Below are 14,838 nucleotides of genomic sequence, written 5' to 3' on the forward strand. Positions count from 1 at the left end.
TGGTTTGCACACCTGGATGATGGTTTGCACACCTGGATGATCACAGGTTTGGGTTGGGAAGGGCCCTCATAGGCAGGGACAGCTCCCGCTATCCCGGGTTGCTCCCAGCTCCGTCCAGCCCGGCCTTGGCCGCTCGCAGCACTCCCAGGATGGTGTGGAAGTGCCAGGCTTGGAGCTGGGAAGGGATGGGAAGGGATGGGAAGGGATGGGAAGGGATGGGAAGGGATGGGCAAGGTGCAGAGCAGAGCAGATCCAGCAGAGGAGCACAGAGCTGTCCCTGCCTGGCTACGGGATCGGAAACCACGGAATTGGGTTGGAACTGACCTTAAAGCCATGGGCAGGGACACCTCCCACCATCCCAGCCTGTCCTCAAACCCTTCCAGGCATGGAGCATCCTCTTCTTCCTCTCTTTTCATGGAAGAAGCAGCAGGAATCTGAATTTGGTGAGGTCGGTGGGAGCATCAGGTGCAGCTCTGGCTCACACCTTTGCTTTGCTGCTGTCACAGCCGTGTCACCTGTTCCCTGGGGGACATTCCCTAAAGAACAGAAAATCTGGGATCCAGCTCATCCTTCCTGCACCTTGATCCATCAGCAGGGAGGGAGATGTGGAAGGTCTGGAGTCCTGGAGCTCTGAGGGAGTTTTAGACCCCCAGCTGAAGTTGGTCCCATTGGATTCCTCGGATTTAGGTTCTCCAGGAGCCTCTTCCAGCCCTGCCCTATAATCCTTAAATGATTTCATTTTTGGATTTCACCTTGGGAAGCTCCTTCCTCTCCCACAAACTGGGGTCTAAATTTGTCTCAGGATACCCTGGTGAGGGTTTGGCTTTCACAGAGATGGTGAAACCTCTTTTCCTGTGGGTAGCAGAGGTGGGAAGTGCACGGAGCTGGGATTTTCCTCTGGAATCGTTCCTTATTTATAGCAGGAGCAAAATGAAAATCTAGAATTTAGGTGGGAATTTTGGGTGGGATTTTGCCCATCTTTTGTAGATTTTGTAGCAAAGACACAGAGAGGTCTTTAAATTGACTCTAAATTTCTAACGTGGGTGCCCCATTCCCCACCCTTCCCTCTGGAGCCGGGATCAATAGGGAATTTTGCAGACATAGCTTGAGTCACCAGGCTTTTGCTCAGCTTCCCGTGCTATTGGCCTGTCTGTACCATTTTTTTCAGAATTAATTTTGGGCTGAAAAAGTCTCAAAGAAGTGCTTTGTTCCTCCTTGACACTCACTCCAGGGAAAAAAGGAAAAAAAAAAAAAAAAAAAAAAAAAAAAAAAAAAAAAAAAAAAAAAAAAAGAAAAAAAAAAAAAAAAAAAAAAAGGAAAGGAAAAAAAAAAAAAAACCGTGGAAAATCTGACATCTGCATTGTAGAGAAAAATCAATAGATAGGGAGGAATATAATTATCCCCCACTCCTGAAGGAATTTTTCAGATATTTTTTGGAACAGTGACTCATATGGGCTTAGGGCTTGAATGACATTTTAATTATTCCGGCTTTTTTTCGCTTTGAATCACCCGAGCGGAGCAGCCTGGAAGGGGCAGAGTTGGGCACGGGAAGATGAAAGGGCAGGATTTGGTGTTGGAGCTGAGCTCTTCCCTCCCCTCAGGTGGGGGCTGGATCCCCCCTGGATCCCCCTGGATTCCATTTGCTGGCATCCTGTAAATAAAGGGATTTATTCCTCTGCCTTGGGAATGTTTGGTTCCATATTCCAGAGCAGGGCTGCTGGATGGACACAGTGTGGGGGCAAAGTGATTCAACCCAGGAATTTTGTTATCCATCATTAAAGTAAATCTTAAAAATAAAATAAAAAAATCCTAAATGGAATTTTCCTTGCTCAGTGAGGAAGGCTGCTGGATTTAATTCCCCTCAATTTGGGGAATTTGGAGTTTTCCAAGTCCAAGCAGGTGCTGCATCTCCATCCTGCCCCGAGCTCCTCAGCCGTGCCCTGGAGGGAGCAAACCTGGCAGGGGAGGAGGAATTGAGCCCATATTTCATTCTGGACCTTAATTCAATCCAGGGGCGACATTTTTTTATTCCTCCTGCTGTAAATTCCTGTGACAAGGACCTCGAGTTCCCCCTTGCCAGGCCGGGAGCGCTCATTATCCCGAGGAACCGGAGTGCCACGAGTGCCCGACCCCGCTGTCCCCGCAGCCACCAGCCCAGCACTGGGAATTTAATAATCCTGCACTCAGAGCAAGGCCACCGAGGTGAAAGGTTCACTTGGCCACCTGGTTGAGCTCAGATTTAATTTGTATTCCTGAAAAGTTCCCCGATTTCCAGGAGTCCCCTGGATGTGCGGAGCTGCCCTGGGGTGCCTGGTGCTCGGAGATCTCCAGGGTTCTGTGGTTCCTCCTGTTCCTTTCCTGCCTCTCCTCTGCACAGCTGAAGCCTCAGAACACAAAGATTTTTCTGTGCACATTTTGTTCGTGTTCCTTGGTCCAAATCCTTGGGAAAACTGGAGAACTCAGGTGCCAGTGTGGGAGTGAAGTGGCCTCAAAGACAGCTCAGGGTAGAGCTGACTTGAAACCCCTTCATGATGAGAGTGGGAGTTTTTTATGCTGCAGAACATCTTTGATATGAAGCCTTTCCTGTCTGAAAGCTTCCTAGTAAACAGAAAGGGATGAGCTGCCTGGGTGAGTCATCGCAGGGAAAATCGGGATTTTCAGAGCGCTGCTTTTCCTCCCCCCACCCCATCCTCGTTTTAATTGGAGTTTTAATTATCCCTGCTGAATAACAGAGGTTGATAACAGCCCAGGGAAGGGAGGAGGGAAGGTCATCAAGATAACTGTCCTGTTTTAATATTGCAGCATTCCTGCACGGAGCTTCCTCCGTGTGTCCCGGCCCTGGCGGGGCTGGAGCTGCAGCACATCCCGGGAGATGCTATCGCCTAAATCCTGGAATTTTAGGAAAGCTTGGAGGGCAGGACAGCCGGGGATGGCTGGGCAGGGGAGGATGGAGGGGCTGTTGACAGTGAGGGTGTCTTGTCCCTGCTCCAAAGGGGTGGATGGGATGTGCTGAGTAAATCCCTGGAGATAAAGAATCCCTGGAGATCAGCAGAAATCCTGGGTATCGCTGCACTTTGCATCCCTTTTCTGCCGGGCAGGAGTTCACAAACCCTGCCCTGCCCTGGGCTCTCAGCTGTCAGACAGACAGACACACACACAGCCCTGGGAGCTGGATATTCCTGGATATTTCCCAGGTCTGGACAGTTTTGCAGGGTCTTTAATTGGGATTTGGAATTTCTTTGGAGCTCCAAACTCAATTTAATGCTGCAAGTGAAGATTTGTTTTAGCATGGGCAGGAAGCCACTGTGGTCTCCTCCAACCTGTTCCAATTCCGGGGATTTAGATGGAATTCAGAAATGCTGGAATCTCCTCCTCTGAGCTCAGATTTTAGCAGGAAGGTCACCCATCCCTTCCTGCTGCAAATGTCAGGGAGCCTCAGGATGCTCCTGGAACCCCGAAACTCCCAGAAAGTCCCAGGGATTTTCTGCTGGGGGAGGCAGGACCGTGACAACTTGGGCAATGTCAGAGGCAGGCAAATGCCCCCTAATTGTATGCAGATGACAGAGCTGCTTCAACCTTTTGACTAGTGAAGCTTTCCTCAATTTGGGATATTGTGATCCTAATCAGGGACCTCTCCGGGACATCAAAGCCAGCCTTGATTGCTCGGCTTCCTGCTCCAGCCCATCCCTGCCCAGGTGTCTTTCCTGCTCTGGCCGACTGATTCCTTTCTGCTCTTCATCTCCGAGGCCAAGAAATTCAATCCCGGTGTTGCTGCCAGCCCTGGAATGGACCCGGTGATTTGGAAATGTCCCTCTTGTTGTTCTGAAGTCGCAGGGCAGGGGAGACCTGCTGGTCCAGCCTCTCTAACCTGAGGTGGGGCAGGGCTGTCAGCAGCACAGCCAGCTGTGTTTGGGGCTGGCAGCTTCCTTCCCCTGCCCCTCTTTTGTTTCTCTAATTGTTTTAATTGCATCTCTGTGTCCCAGCTCCGTGTCCCCATCCCTGCTCCCTGTCCCCATCCCAGCCCCGTGTCCCCATCCCTGCTCCCCATCCCCATCCCTGCTCCCCATCCCAGCTCCATGTCCCCATCCCTGCTCCCTGTCCCCATCCCTGCTCCCCATCCCTGCTCCCTGTCCCCATCCCTGCTCCGTGGCACTGCTCCCGTTCCCACAGGCAGCAGAGGTGGCTTTTCCCGAGGGAAACATTTGGGTTTGGATGTTAAAATTGTGAATTTTGCTGGGTTTTGTCTGTTATCCCGGGGCAGAGCCTGGTTTTTCCCACTGCTGCTTCCCAGGGATGCTGGAAGCGATGCCAGGAGCCCTGGGCTGCTCAGACCTGAGCAAAGGCTCAGGTGTGGCTGAGGCTTCTTCCTGGCAGGGGAATTTGGCATGTTCCACAAGGATTTGTGTCAGATTTTCAGTAACCAGGCAGTGGAATGAGTCAGATCCATTTTGTTCCCTTGGGAACAACAACTGGACGGGGCTGTGGATGTGCCGCGGGTCTCGTTCAACCTCTGCAGTTCCACCACAGAATTTGGCACCTTGAGACACAAAACAAAGTCAAACCAAGTATTTGTGACCGTATTTTTGCTCTTTTCCCCCCCCAGGGGCTGATTAAAATCCGAGGAGATCGCTGCTGGAGAGAGTTGACTTGCATGGATTATCACTACGAGGTGAGCGACGTGCACACAAAACCTCATTTCTCTTGTCTGCTTCCCTTTTGTCAAATTTTCCCCAACCTTTCCTCTCCTTCCAGGCAGCTCTCCACGTTTCCCTCTTTATCCCAGCCTCTGGCAGTCAGGCCATGGCCTTGTGCCAGCTGGGTGATGCTGCTTTTCCCAACCACAGTCCTAAAAAACCAATTTCTCCCCTCCCCGTGGTGGATCCAGGAGCAAACCTGAGCCTCACCGAGAGCTTCCACTGTAAATCTGCTGCAGGGCAGGGACAGAAAGGAGTTTTTCGTGGTGCTGTTCCTGCTTACAGCCCCAAAAAGTGTCCATTTGACAGAAACAGAGCATCCCTGCGCTCTCCTACACGCAGAGCAGATCCTGGGCAGCTCAGGACGCCGTGGGTTTATCTTTTTGACATCTGTTGCAGAGATTATGTTGCATTCTGATTATAAATTGGGGGTGATTTGTTGGTTTTGGGTTCATCTCCTCTCTGGTTGCAGAGGCAAACTCAGCTCTCCTTCTCTCCTCACCTCTATTTTTGCATTGGGGTTTGATATAAACGGTGGTAAAAAGGAAAATGCAGTGATGTTCCCAGGGTGAGAAGGGAATGTTCCTGAAGGAATCTTCCCTTCCCTGGATTGACCTCACAGCCACTGCAGGTGGCCCAGGGTGTTTTAATGTCTCTGCTCTGGAACCTCTGGCCATCAAATATTTGGGAATACAAGCCTGGTTAGGAGGAGCTGGGAAAGCCTGGAGCAAAGGAGGATCAGCAGGAATTTGTGGCTCTGCACAAGTCCCTGCCAGGAGGGGACAGCTGGGGAGGGGGTCGGGCTCTGCTCCCAGGGAACAGGAGGAGAGGGAACGGCCTCAAACTGCCCCAGGGGAGGTTTAGATTGGATATTGGGGGAAATTCCTTCCCTTAAAGGGTGGTCAGGCACTGGAAGGGCTGCCCAGGGCAGTGGTGCAGTCCCCATCCCTGGAGGCCATCAGAAACCAGGATGTGGCACGGCATGAGCACGGTGGGTGCTGCTGCTGTTGATGATCTGAAAGGGCTTTTCCAGCTTTAACGATTCCACAGCTTTGTGAAATAAGATTTTGCAGGTCCAGAAAAGCTCAGTTTGCCTCCTCAGCTTCAAATCTCCTTTTCTGTGTCACTCTCATTTACTTTCACTGGGGTTTCCCCCCTCAGTGTGGGCCTGTCCAAAAGCCGCTGCCAAGGATCCAACTTCATCCCGAGTAAAACTTGGGATGAAAAGCCCCTTCAGTGCTGTTGTTCCTAATCCTGAACATGGGGGTGGCTGCAGTAAATTATCCAGTTTTCCAGGCACCTGGCAGCACTCGGGGAAAATCCAGCTCTGAGCCAGCCCCTGGCCGGCTCCACCGCTGACCCCAGCCCACAACAATCAGCCCCAATAATCCCAGCTCTCCCAAATCAACCCCAGCATCATTCCTGGAGCCCAGAGGGATAATTGAGACCATTCCTGGTGTATCCATAAGGCAGGATCTCCAGCCTGAGCAAGTAATTGGGACCAGGGGCAGGGGGCAGATCTCGTTATCAATGTCAATTATTTTAATCGCCACAAAAGAGGCTGCAAGGAAGGGAAAATGGAAGAGGCTGAACTTTGTCCACCAGCAATAACGGAACAAAAATACCCAAAGGCTGGGATCCACCTGCTGGTTTCAGCCAGAGGGAGGGAGAAAAGGGGGCAGCTGAAGGTACCCCGGGGAGGGAGGGAATCTGCTCGTAATTAGGCTGATAAAAGTGGGGATTGGAGCAGGTTGGGGATGGATTTGGGCCAGATGGGTCGTGCTGGGATGTATGTTGGCCACCCCAGCTCTCCTGCTCCAGCACGAGCTGAATCCAAGATCTACATGGGCTCCTGTGCCAAGAGAATTAATGGAAACACATGGCCTCCATCCCTGCCTGGACTATTTATTTGTAGTAGGACCTGCAGCTCTGCCCGTGGAAAAGAACATTTCCACTTTTGTCAGGAGTCGTGGATGGAACAGTCCAGGGCTGTTATGGTTAAATGGGTCATTTTCCCTTCCTCCTTCCTCTCCGCTGTGCAGGGCCCTCATCCCAGCCTTGCTGGGGCTCTGCTCCTCACTGAGGGCTCTCTGTGGGATTTGTTGAGGGGAACAGCCTGCTTGGCACAGGAGAGGGATTTTCCTCCCAGCCCAACCCTCCCGGATCCCTCAGGAGGAGATGGGCTCCAGGACTCGGGCTCTGCTGCAGGTGGAGAGGACTTTGCTGCAGCACCAGGCGCAGCCTCGGCACGTGGAGACTGCTGGATTAATGGTGCCAGGAGCCCCAGACTCTAATCCCAGCTTGGCAAGACACCACAAGCTAGGAATTTCACCTCCTTCTCCATGGATTTCGGTGCTATCCAGGCCAGGGGCTCCAAGGTGAACCTTGGAGTGGGTTGGGATCCCAATCCCTGTGGTGTGCTGGAGCCTCGTGTGCCACCACATCCAGATGGACACACCTGGGTGGCACCTGGCAGATGTTCTGGAACCCATCCATGTTCATTTATCCCGTTTTGGGGTTGCTGTTGTTTCACTGTGGTTAGAGGCTCTTTGCCTGGCAAGAAATCCCAGGAAAATGGAGTTTTCCCTCAGTGGAAGCTGCTGCAGAGAGAAGCTGCTCTGGCTCTCAGGTCTGTTTGGCATCAGGATTATTCAGATTTATCTGCTGTGGACACCAGGCTTGGCACATCCATGAGTGAGAATTGCAGGCTGCAGCTGGAATTCTGCTTCCACTGGAGCCTCTGGCACGGACCCCACAGTGCTTGGGACGTCCTGGCTGCCAGGGGAGGCAGAGGCAGCCTCGGATCCCTGCCTGTGTGAGCGTGTCCCCCATCCCTGCCTGCTCCAGAGGGATCATTCCCAGACCTCCATCCCTCAGCCACCCTGGCAAAGCCTGCCCTGGAGGGTTTTGAGCCGCTCCAGGCTCGCAGGACATCACCCAGGTGAGCTGGAGCAGCTTTCCACCCCCTCTTAGGGGTCTGAGCCAGGACTGGGATGGAGGAGCACCTCCTTCTCCCCAGGGCCTCAGCATTCCCTCATTCCAAGCTTTATCTGGGAGTGCACAACATCCTCCCGTGCTCCAAAGGGAGCAAATCCCCTCGGGCAAGAGCCAGGCTGGAAAATCCCAGCAGCCCTGCAGCTCCCTCTGCCCAGCACCGCTGGCACGGAGCAGCTCTGCAGGACACCGACATTTCAGAGCCATTTCAGAGCACTCCTGGAGTGCCAGGAGGAGCCTTGGGGTGCTGGTGGAGGTTTTGGCAGGGAAGTTGGGATAATCCAAGGGGTTCTGGAACGTTCTGGCCGCTGCCACCAGGGTGGGCCGCAATCCGGTGATGCGTTTTTCCCAACGGCTGCCAAAGCGCCGCTGCTGCTTTTTAATTCCAGACAGATATCTTGGAAAATTCAGCCACCAACTGGTGGGAACAGCTGTTGGGAGCAGCTGCTGGGGCAGGAGCCCTGCTGGGCACCGAATCCACGCCGGAGCTGCCGGACACAGCCACGGGTCCCTCCTGAGGGACCTCGAGGAAAGGAGGGACACGGAGGGGCTGGAGCGCGTCCAGGGAAGGGAACGGAGCACCAGGAATGGCTGAGGGAGCTGGGAAAGGGCTGGAGAATTCCTGAGGGAGTTGGGAAGGGGCTGGAGAATTCCTGAGGGAGCTGGGAAATGGGCTCAGCCTGGAGAAAAGGAGGATCAGGGGGAATTTGTGGCTGTGCACAAATGCCAGGAGGGGACAGCTCCCAGGGATGAGAGGAGCAGGGAACGGCCTCAAACTGCTCCAGGGGAGGTTTAGATTGGCTTTTGGGGGAAATTCCTTCCCTAAAAAGGTTGTTCAGGTGTTGGAAGGGGCTGCCCAGTGGTGGAATCCCTGGAAGTGTTCAGAAAACGTGTGGATGTGGCATTTGAGGACGTGGTTTCATGGTGACCACGGCGGCGGTGCCGGGAATGGACCCGATTCCCTTAAAGGGCTTTTCCCACCCTTGGTTGATTTTCTGAGGCAGAGGGAAAGCAAAACCCCACTCCTGGAGCAGCAGATCTTGGTCAGAGCTGGAAGTGGGAGCCAGGATTTGCTCTCATGGGTCGGTCACCACAAAGCAGCAGAGTTTGGAGCATTTCACTGAACCAACCTCCCCTTCATCCCAGCCCCATTTCAGCTCCAAAAGCTTCACTGTGTCCCCGAGACCCTGCACAGCCACAAATTGTCCCTAATTACCCTGGAAGCCCCAGCTCCCAGCTCCTGGAGAAGCTCTGGAAGGAAGCACAATGGATTTTGTGCCTAATTAGGCCTTGCTGACTGATAAGGGCGATAAGGAAGCTCAAAACTGCTCCTTAACTGCCTCTTCATTCCTTTTCTCCCTCCTCTCCCCTGGATTAGACCTCGTTAAGCTTTTCATCCAGCTTTTTCCGAGCCATTATGAAACAAAAAGTAAATAATATTTAGCAATCTGTTGGGATGAATCAGAAAATGAGCTGCTTTTATGAGCCCGGATGGCTCAGGGTGGGCTTTGTTCCAACACTTTGCATGGCTGGAAGGGAAAATGTTTCTAGCAGGGAAGCAGGTGCTCAGATTTCGTGCTGAAAATTCTAAAGTTGCAAATTCAGGCGAGGGAAGTGGTGCTGAACTGAGCAGAAAACAATAATTATTAAAGGGAGCTACCATGAGAATGATTTTGAGGATCTTTATGTTGGTAACATTAATAATTATGCCATAAAATATTTATGGAGCATCTTAAATTTACAGTCCTTGGAGCTGTGCCAGGACCTCAGCACCCTCACAGGGAAGGATTCCTTCCTAAATTTAATTTAAATGCAGAATAATTTGTGCCTCTGCTCCTTCCTTCGTGCAGGGGGTGAACTTGGAGGGTTTTGCTGATGGATTTTCAGGGCTGTGTCCGAGTCTGGCACGAGATTCAGCCTTGACGTGGGGAGATTTTCCATTTTTCCCCCAAAAGTCATTGGGAATGTTTGTGGGGGTCCAGCAGGCTGAGCTGGACATGGGAGCTCAGTCTAGAACTGACCATGGCATCTGGAACTCCAAACAGGAAAATTCATCCCCCGGAGGTTGTGTTTCCATGAGAACAGGAGGGAGGTGAGCTCTGCTCCATCCCTGCCCTCGGGGGACAGCTCTGGAGGAGCCAAAGCTGCTGCTGCTGAGTTCTGGGTTAGGAGAGCGAGGAGGGAGCAAAGTTGTGCCCGTGGAGGGCTGGAAATGCAGTTTATTTTCATCTCCTGGTGCAAAAGCAAACTGCTCTTTGAGTCAAGGTGACTGACACCAAGGGAAGAACACACTGGTGCTCAATTTTAATTAATTTTATTTTTAATTTTTAATTATTTTTAATTTTTAATTATTTTTTATTTTTTAATTAAATTTAATTAAAACAATTAATTTTCACTTTTTACTTTTTTTTCCTTCCCATTTGGCCAGGAGTTTTGGGAACTGACCTTTTCAGAGGCGGAATTGCAAAACCACTTGTCTTTATTGCCGTGTCCCGAAGGGCTCCTTGGCTGGGGGGGTTGGAAGCCAAGGATTTGGGGCTCTCTGCTGGGATTTGGGGAGTTCCACGAGGCTGGAGGCAGGGCCAAGGGCTGAGCTGGCCTGGGATCAAGGGAACAATGAGATCCATCACTGGATAAGTGCTTGGAGCAGGAATATTGGCAGATAAACGTCAGCAGGACATCAAAAGCTTCCTAGGCTGGATCTGGACTTCGTATGGGGCTCTGCAAGAGGAGTTTGATCTCAGATGAATCCCAGGTCCCTGACGTGGATCCCAGGGATCTTGGAATGCAGTTTTCTGGGAAGGTTTGTTATTCCCAGGGCTGTGTGGGCTCTGCTGTTCTGGAGGTGCCCACCACTTGAAAAAAGTGAGAGAAAATGCTTTAAAAATGGGATTTGTTCTTGGCTTGGAGGACGTGCCTCGCTGGGTTTGCAGGCAGAGATTCAGAGCCATCGCTCCCTGCGGTTCTGGGAAGGAGCCCTGCTTTCCCAGGATTTGGAAATGCTGTGGAAAATGAGGGCTGAGCTCTCAGGGCAGTGAATTCCCAACCGTGCCAGTGGTTTCAGGAGGCAGGATGATAAATCCTGATCCCAGAGATGCCCAGATAGGCCGGGTTTAAAAAGTGGGAAGGAATTCCGCGGTTTCAGAGGATGTGCTGGAAGAACGAGGGCGAGGTGGAGCAAAAGCAGGGACGTGGTGGGGAATGTTTTATTCCCAGCAGAGCAGGCAGGGAAGCAGCTTTCCAGAGCTTTCTGCACTGCTGGGAGCAGGACTTTGCTGTCAGTCAGGGAAACAAGAGAAACTTCCCAAAGGGGAATCATGCAGGAGATTTTACAAGTGCCAGGACACAGGGAATGGCTCCCACTGCCAGAGGGAAGGGATGGATGGGATATTGGGCAGGAATTCCTGGCTGGAAGGGTGAGGAGGGGCTGGGATGGAATTCCCAGAGAAGCTGTGGCTGTCCCTGGATCCCTGGGAGTGTCCAAGGCCGGGTTGGAGCAGCCTGGGATGGTGGAAGTGTCCCTGCCATGGCAGGGATGGGCTTTGAGGTCCCTTCCAACCCAACCCATTCCAGAATTCCGTGTAAATTCTAAGTTCCAGTGATCATCCCACCCCGACATTGCTCCCATGGAGCGCTGGGGTTGGGGCAGGATTTCAGTCCTCTCTGCACTCCAGATCTGCTTTTCTCTCTGTGATTCTTCACCAAAAATACCCAAAACACCTCGTGGGTGTCCCCTTTCCCCCCGGGCAGGCGGGTGGCACCTGGCCCTGCCGGCCCCGCCGGTTCCCGCAGCTTTCCGCGGATCCCAGCGATCCCAAACCCAGCAGGAGGAACCAGCGAGGGTTTCACGGCTGTTTCCCCCTCAGGGAGCTCTGTGTGACCAGGATTTGGGGTGTGGGACCAGCGGCAGAGCTGTCAGTCAGCCTTGGGAATACGCCAGTGCCCTTTCCAGCCGTAACACAATTCCTCTTCCTGGATTCTCTGCTGTTTTTCTTACGGATTTGTTTTAAGCCTGGGCAAAGCTTCCTGTGCACCTATTGGATTTCATCTCTTCCTCACACTCTCCCACTGTTCCCAACTCGTTTAGAGACCACCCAGGACCCTCCTCACTTCCCTTAAATATTCCCTTTTCCTCCCCCCACTTCCACGCGTTCGCTCTGTACCAATCCTAATGGGATAAATCCTCACCACAGCCCCTCTGCCTGCTCTGCCCCTGGCTCCCATCCTCCCTGGGCTCCTCCAGGGGCAGGAATGTTGGATCCCATCATTTCCCTGTCCTCCCTGGGCTCCTCCAGGGGCAGGAATGTTGGATCCCATCGTTTCCCCATCCTCCCTGGGCTCCTCCAGGGGCAGGAATGTTGGATCCCATCGTTTCCCTGTGCCTCCAGGGGCAGGATTGTTGGATCCCATCGTTTCCCTGTGCCTCCAGGGGCAGGATTGTTGGATCCCATCGTTTCCCTGTGCCTCCAGGGGTTTGGCAGCTCGGAGGATAACACAGGCAGGGCTCTGGTAATGACTGAAATTAGGGATTTATGAGGCTGCTAATGGGGTGTTTTAAGAAATGTGCAAAGAGAAGGAAGATGACAAGTTTTTGATGCTTTCTGGAAGACAGAAATGAGAGGGGGAAGTGGCAGAAGAGCGTTTTCCAGTCTTTAGGAGTAACGTGGCAATGGTTTGGGTTGGGAAAAAACCTTAAAGCCCATTGAGTTCCAAACCTTTCCACTGTCCCAGGCTGCTCCAGCCTGGCCTTGGACACTTCCAGGGATCCAGGGGCAGCCCCAGCTCCTCTGGGAATCTGGGATCTCCCACCCTCTCAGGGAAGGGCCGCTTTCCCTCCTGCTTTAGGGAGCAGAAAAGCCCAGGGGCCTCCTGGGATGTTGTTGGCAGCTCCTACATTTCTCCAAAGGTGTCTTGGTCCTCATCCTCCCCTCTGGGGCTCTGGGGCCTCCAGACCTTTTCCAGAGCCCTCATCCCGATGTTTCCACCTCTGGATTCTCCCAGTGGTCACAACTAATCCCCATGGCCATGAGCGGAGTCGTTTCCTCTCATCCTTCCTGCCATGAGGGATATTCAATAATCTCTTTCCTGGCCTGAAAATCAGCAGAGCCCTTCCTTTTTATTTGCACAGCTCCAATTTCCAGGTGATTTCTGCCCTTTCCATACAATTCCCTGTGGTTTTAGACTCTCCATGCTGGACATGCATTGGCTGGAAGTGCAGCTCCCAGGTCGTGTCACTTCACTGAGCAGGGGCCGAGGGCCTGAGCCAATTCCCAGGCACATTTCCCTCCTTCCCAGAGATCAGGAAGAATTCCCATATTTCTCCAGCTTTTTTCCATCTTCTGAGTGCTCACAGCAAGCCCTTGCAGCTCTGGAAAAAGAAGAATCTTGGGTTGGGGGGTGCAGGAACGAGTTAATTTGAAGTCTCTGCCGTGGTGTTTTGCTCCAAAGTCGTGTGCGCCAAACTGACCTTTAATCTTGGAATATAAATCACTTTCCAGTCCTATTATTTCTAAAATCCTACAGGCTTGAGAAGGCACAAAAGAAGCCTTTGTCTCTTATTAATTTAATTTATAGGTTAAAGTTTCAAATCAGTGGCAAGCACAAGCTGATTTACTGTGCACTGCAGGAATTGCTGTTCTGGGAAGCGCAGCCTTTGCTCCGCTGCCTCCAAATGGGGATGTGTAATTAGGAGCTTCTGTAATTAGATATAATGTCAGATAATTTGCTTATCGTTTTTTTTTTTTTTTTTTTGGAATGCATTCTCCAGAAAAGCTGGGAGGGGAACTCGGGGTGGATTTAGTTCTTTCAAGCCTAAAAATTCCCCAGATCAGTAAAATGATGTGTGGAACTATCCAATCATCTCCTGTATGATGTCATCGGTGCTGCAACAAAAAACAGACACTTTGGGGATAAAATTCACATAAAAGCAGGAGGGAGCCTTTTCCCACCAGTTCAAAACAGGACACCCTTTCCTGTTATTTTGTTTTTTTATTTGGAATTTTTAATTCTTAATGAAATCCCAGTGTGGAGTTAGATGTGAGACGTTGGTTTCTCTTCCCAGCCTTAGGAGTATTCCCATGTTCAGACCCATTTCTTCCACTTCTTTGGATTTCCAATGACTTATTTTATTAAATATAATTATGTATTAGTGATTTCTAGAATTTTATAACCAAGTTTCCTAGTCTGTCTCCAGATAGCTCAAGACAAAGAAACAGAACTTTTTCCAGGGGAAAAGCTCTGACTCCTCCAAGCTCTCTCCAGAGGCTTTTCCCTCTTGACCAATTTACACGGAAAGCAGGGATTGTGACTTGCTGCCCTTGCCAAGATCATGGAAATATCTGCACTGAAAACAGAGTTTCTCCTCCTCCTATCCACGAATCCACTGCTCTGTGTTTTCCAAGGATCAGATCCTTCCTGTTGCCCCTCAGCCCTGGGCATTAACCAGGGCCCGTGCCAGGGCTCAGCTGGATCAGGACCTGAATTTCCCACTCGTGCTGGGTCCATCTGGCTGGAGCACAAGCTGGGCAGTGCATCCGTGGATTTCTGGATTCTGGGATGAGCTGAGGGAGCTCCCACCTTTCCCCAGAGCTGGGCCTGGGCCGTGCTGGGGTTTCCCATCAGCTGCTGAGGAAATGGAATTAAAGCTTGGTGGGACAAGCAAGGAGCAGGATTTCTTTATCCCAGAGCTGGTGAATTCCATGAACTCCCCATCTCTAAGAAAGCAGAACTCCTGGAGTCCTGCTGCTGCTTCTGCTCTTCTCCCAGTGCAGTATTCCACACCGCTGCTGAGCTGGGAACAAAATCCCTTTCCCACCCCTCTTTTCCCTTGGGAATATTTCTGCTTTCACAACTTGAGGCTGTCAGGCCACTCCTGCCCATGCAGAGAAGAGTGGGGAGTCATCAACCAGCAGCTGCTGGAACCCCTTCAGGTCCTGGAAGGCCACACTGAGGTCACCCCAAAGCTTCTCTTCTCCAGGCTGAGCCACCCCAGCTCTCCCAGCAGAGCTGCTCCATCCCTCTGCTCATCCTGGAGCTCCTCTGGCCTGGCTCCAGCAGCTCCAGCTGCTCCCTGTGCCAGGCTCCTCTGCAGGTGGGGTCTCACCTGAGCAGGTGAGGCAGGACCCCTCCCTGGTGGCTGTCACCTGCAGGA

At 51.9% G+C, this 14,838-nt stretch overlaps 1 protein-coding gene across 2 annotated transcripts in view; it reads left to right on the top strand.

The window, feature by feature from the left end:
* The window catches only part of LMF1 (lipase maturation factor 1), a 143,557-nt gene that overhangs the window by 52,300 nt on the left and 76,419 nt on the right, over positions 1-14,838 (top strand). For both annotated transcript variants that reach the window (XM_015642937.3, XM_033517853.1), the window contains exon 5: positions 4,604-4,669. In XM_015642937.3, the coding sequence (XP_015498423.1) occupies positions 4,604-4,669 (66 nt within the window). The remainder of the gene's footprint in view (positions 1-4,603; positions 4,670-14,838) is intronic.

Source organism: Parus major, chromosome 14, assembly GCF_001522545.3.
Source record: "Parus major isolate Abel chromosome 14, Parus_major1.1, whole genome shotgun sequence".
In the NCBI taxonomy this organism is placed as follows: domain Eukaryota; kingdom Metazoa; phylum Chordata; class Aves; order Passeriformes; family Paridae; genus Parus; species Parus major.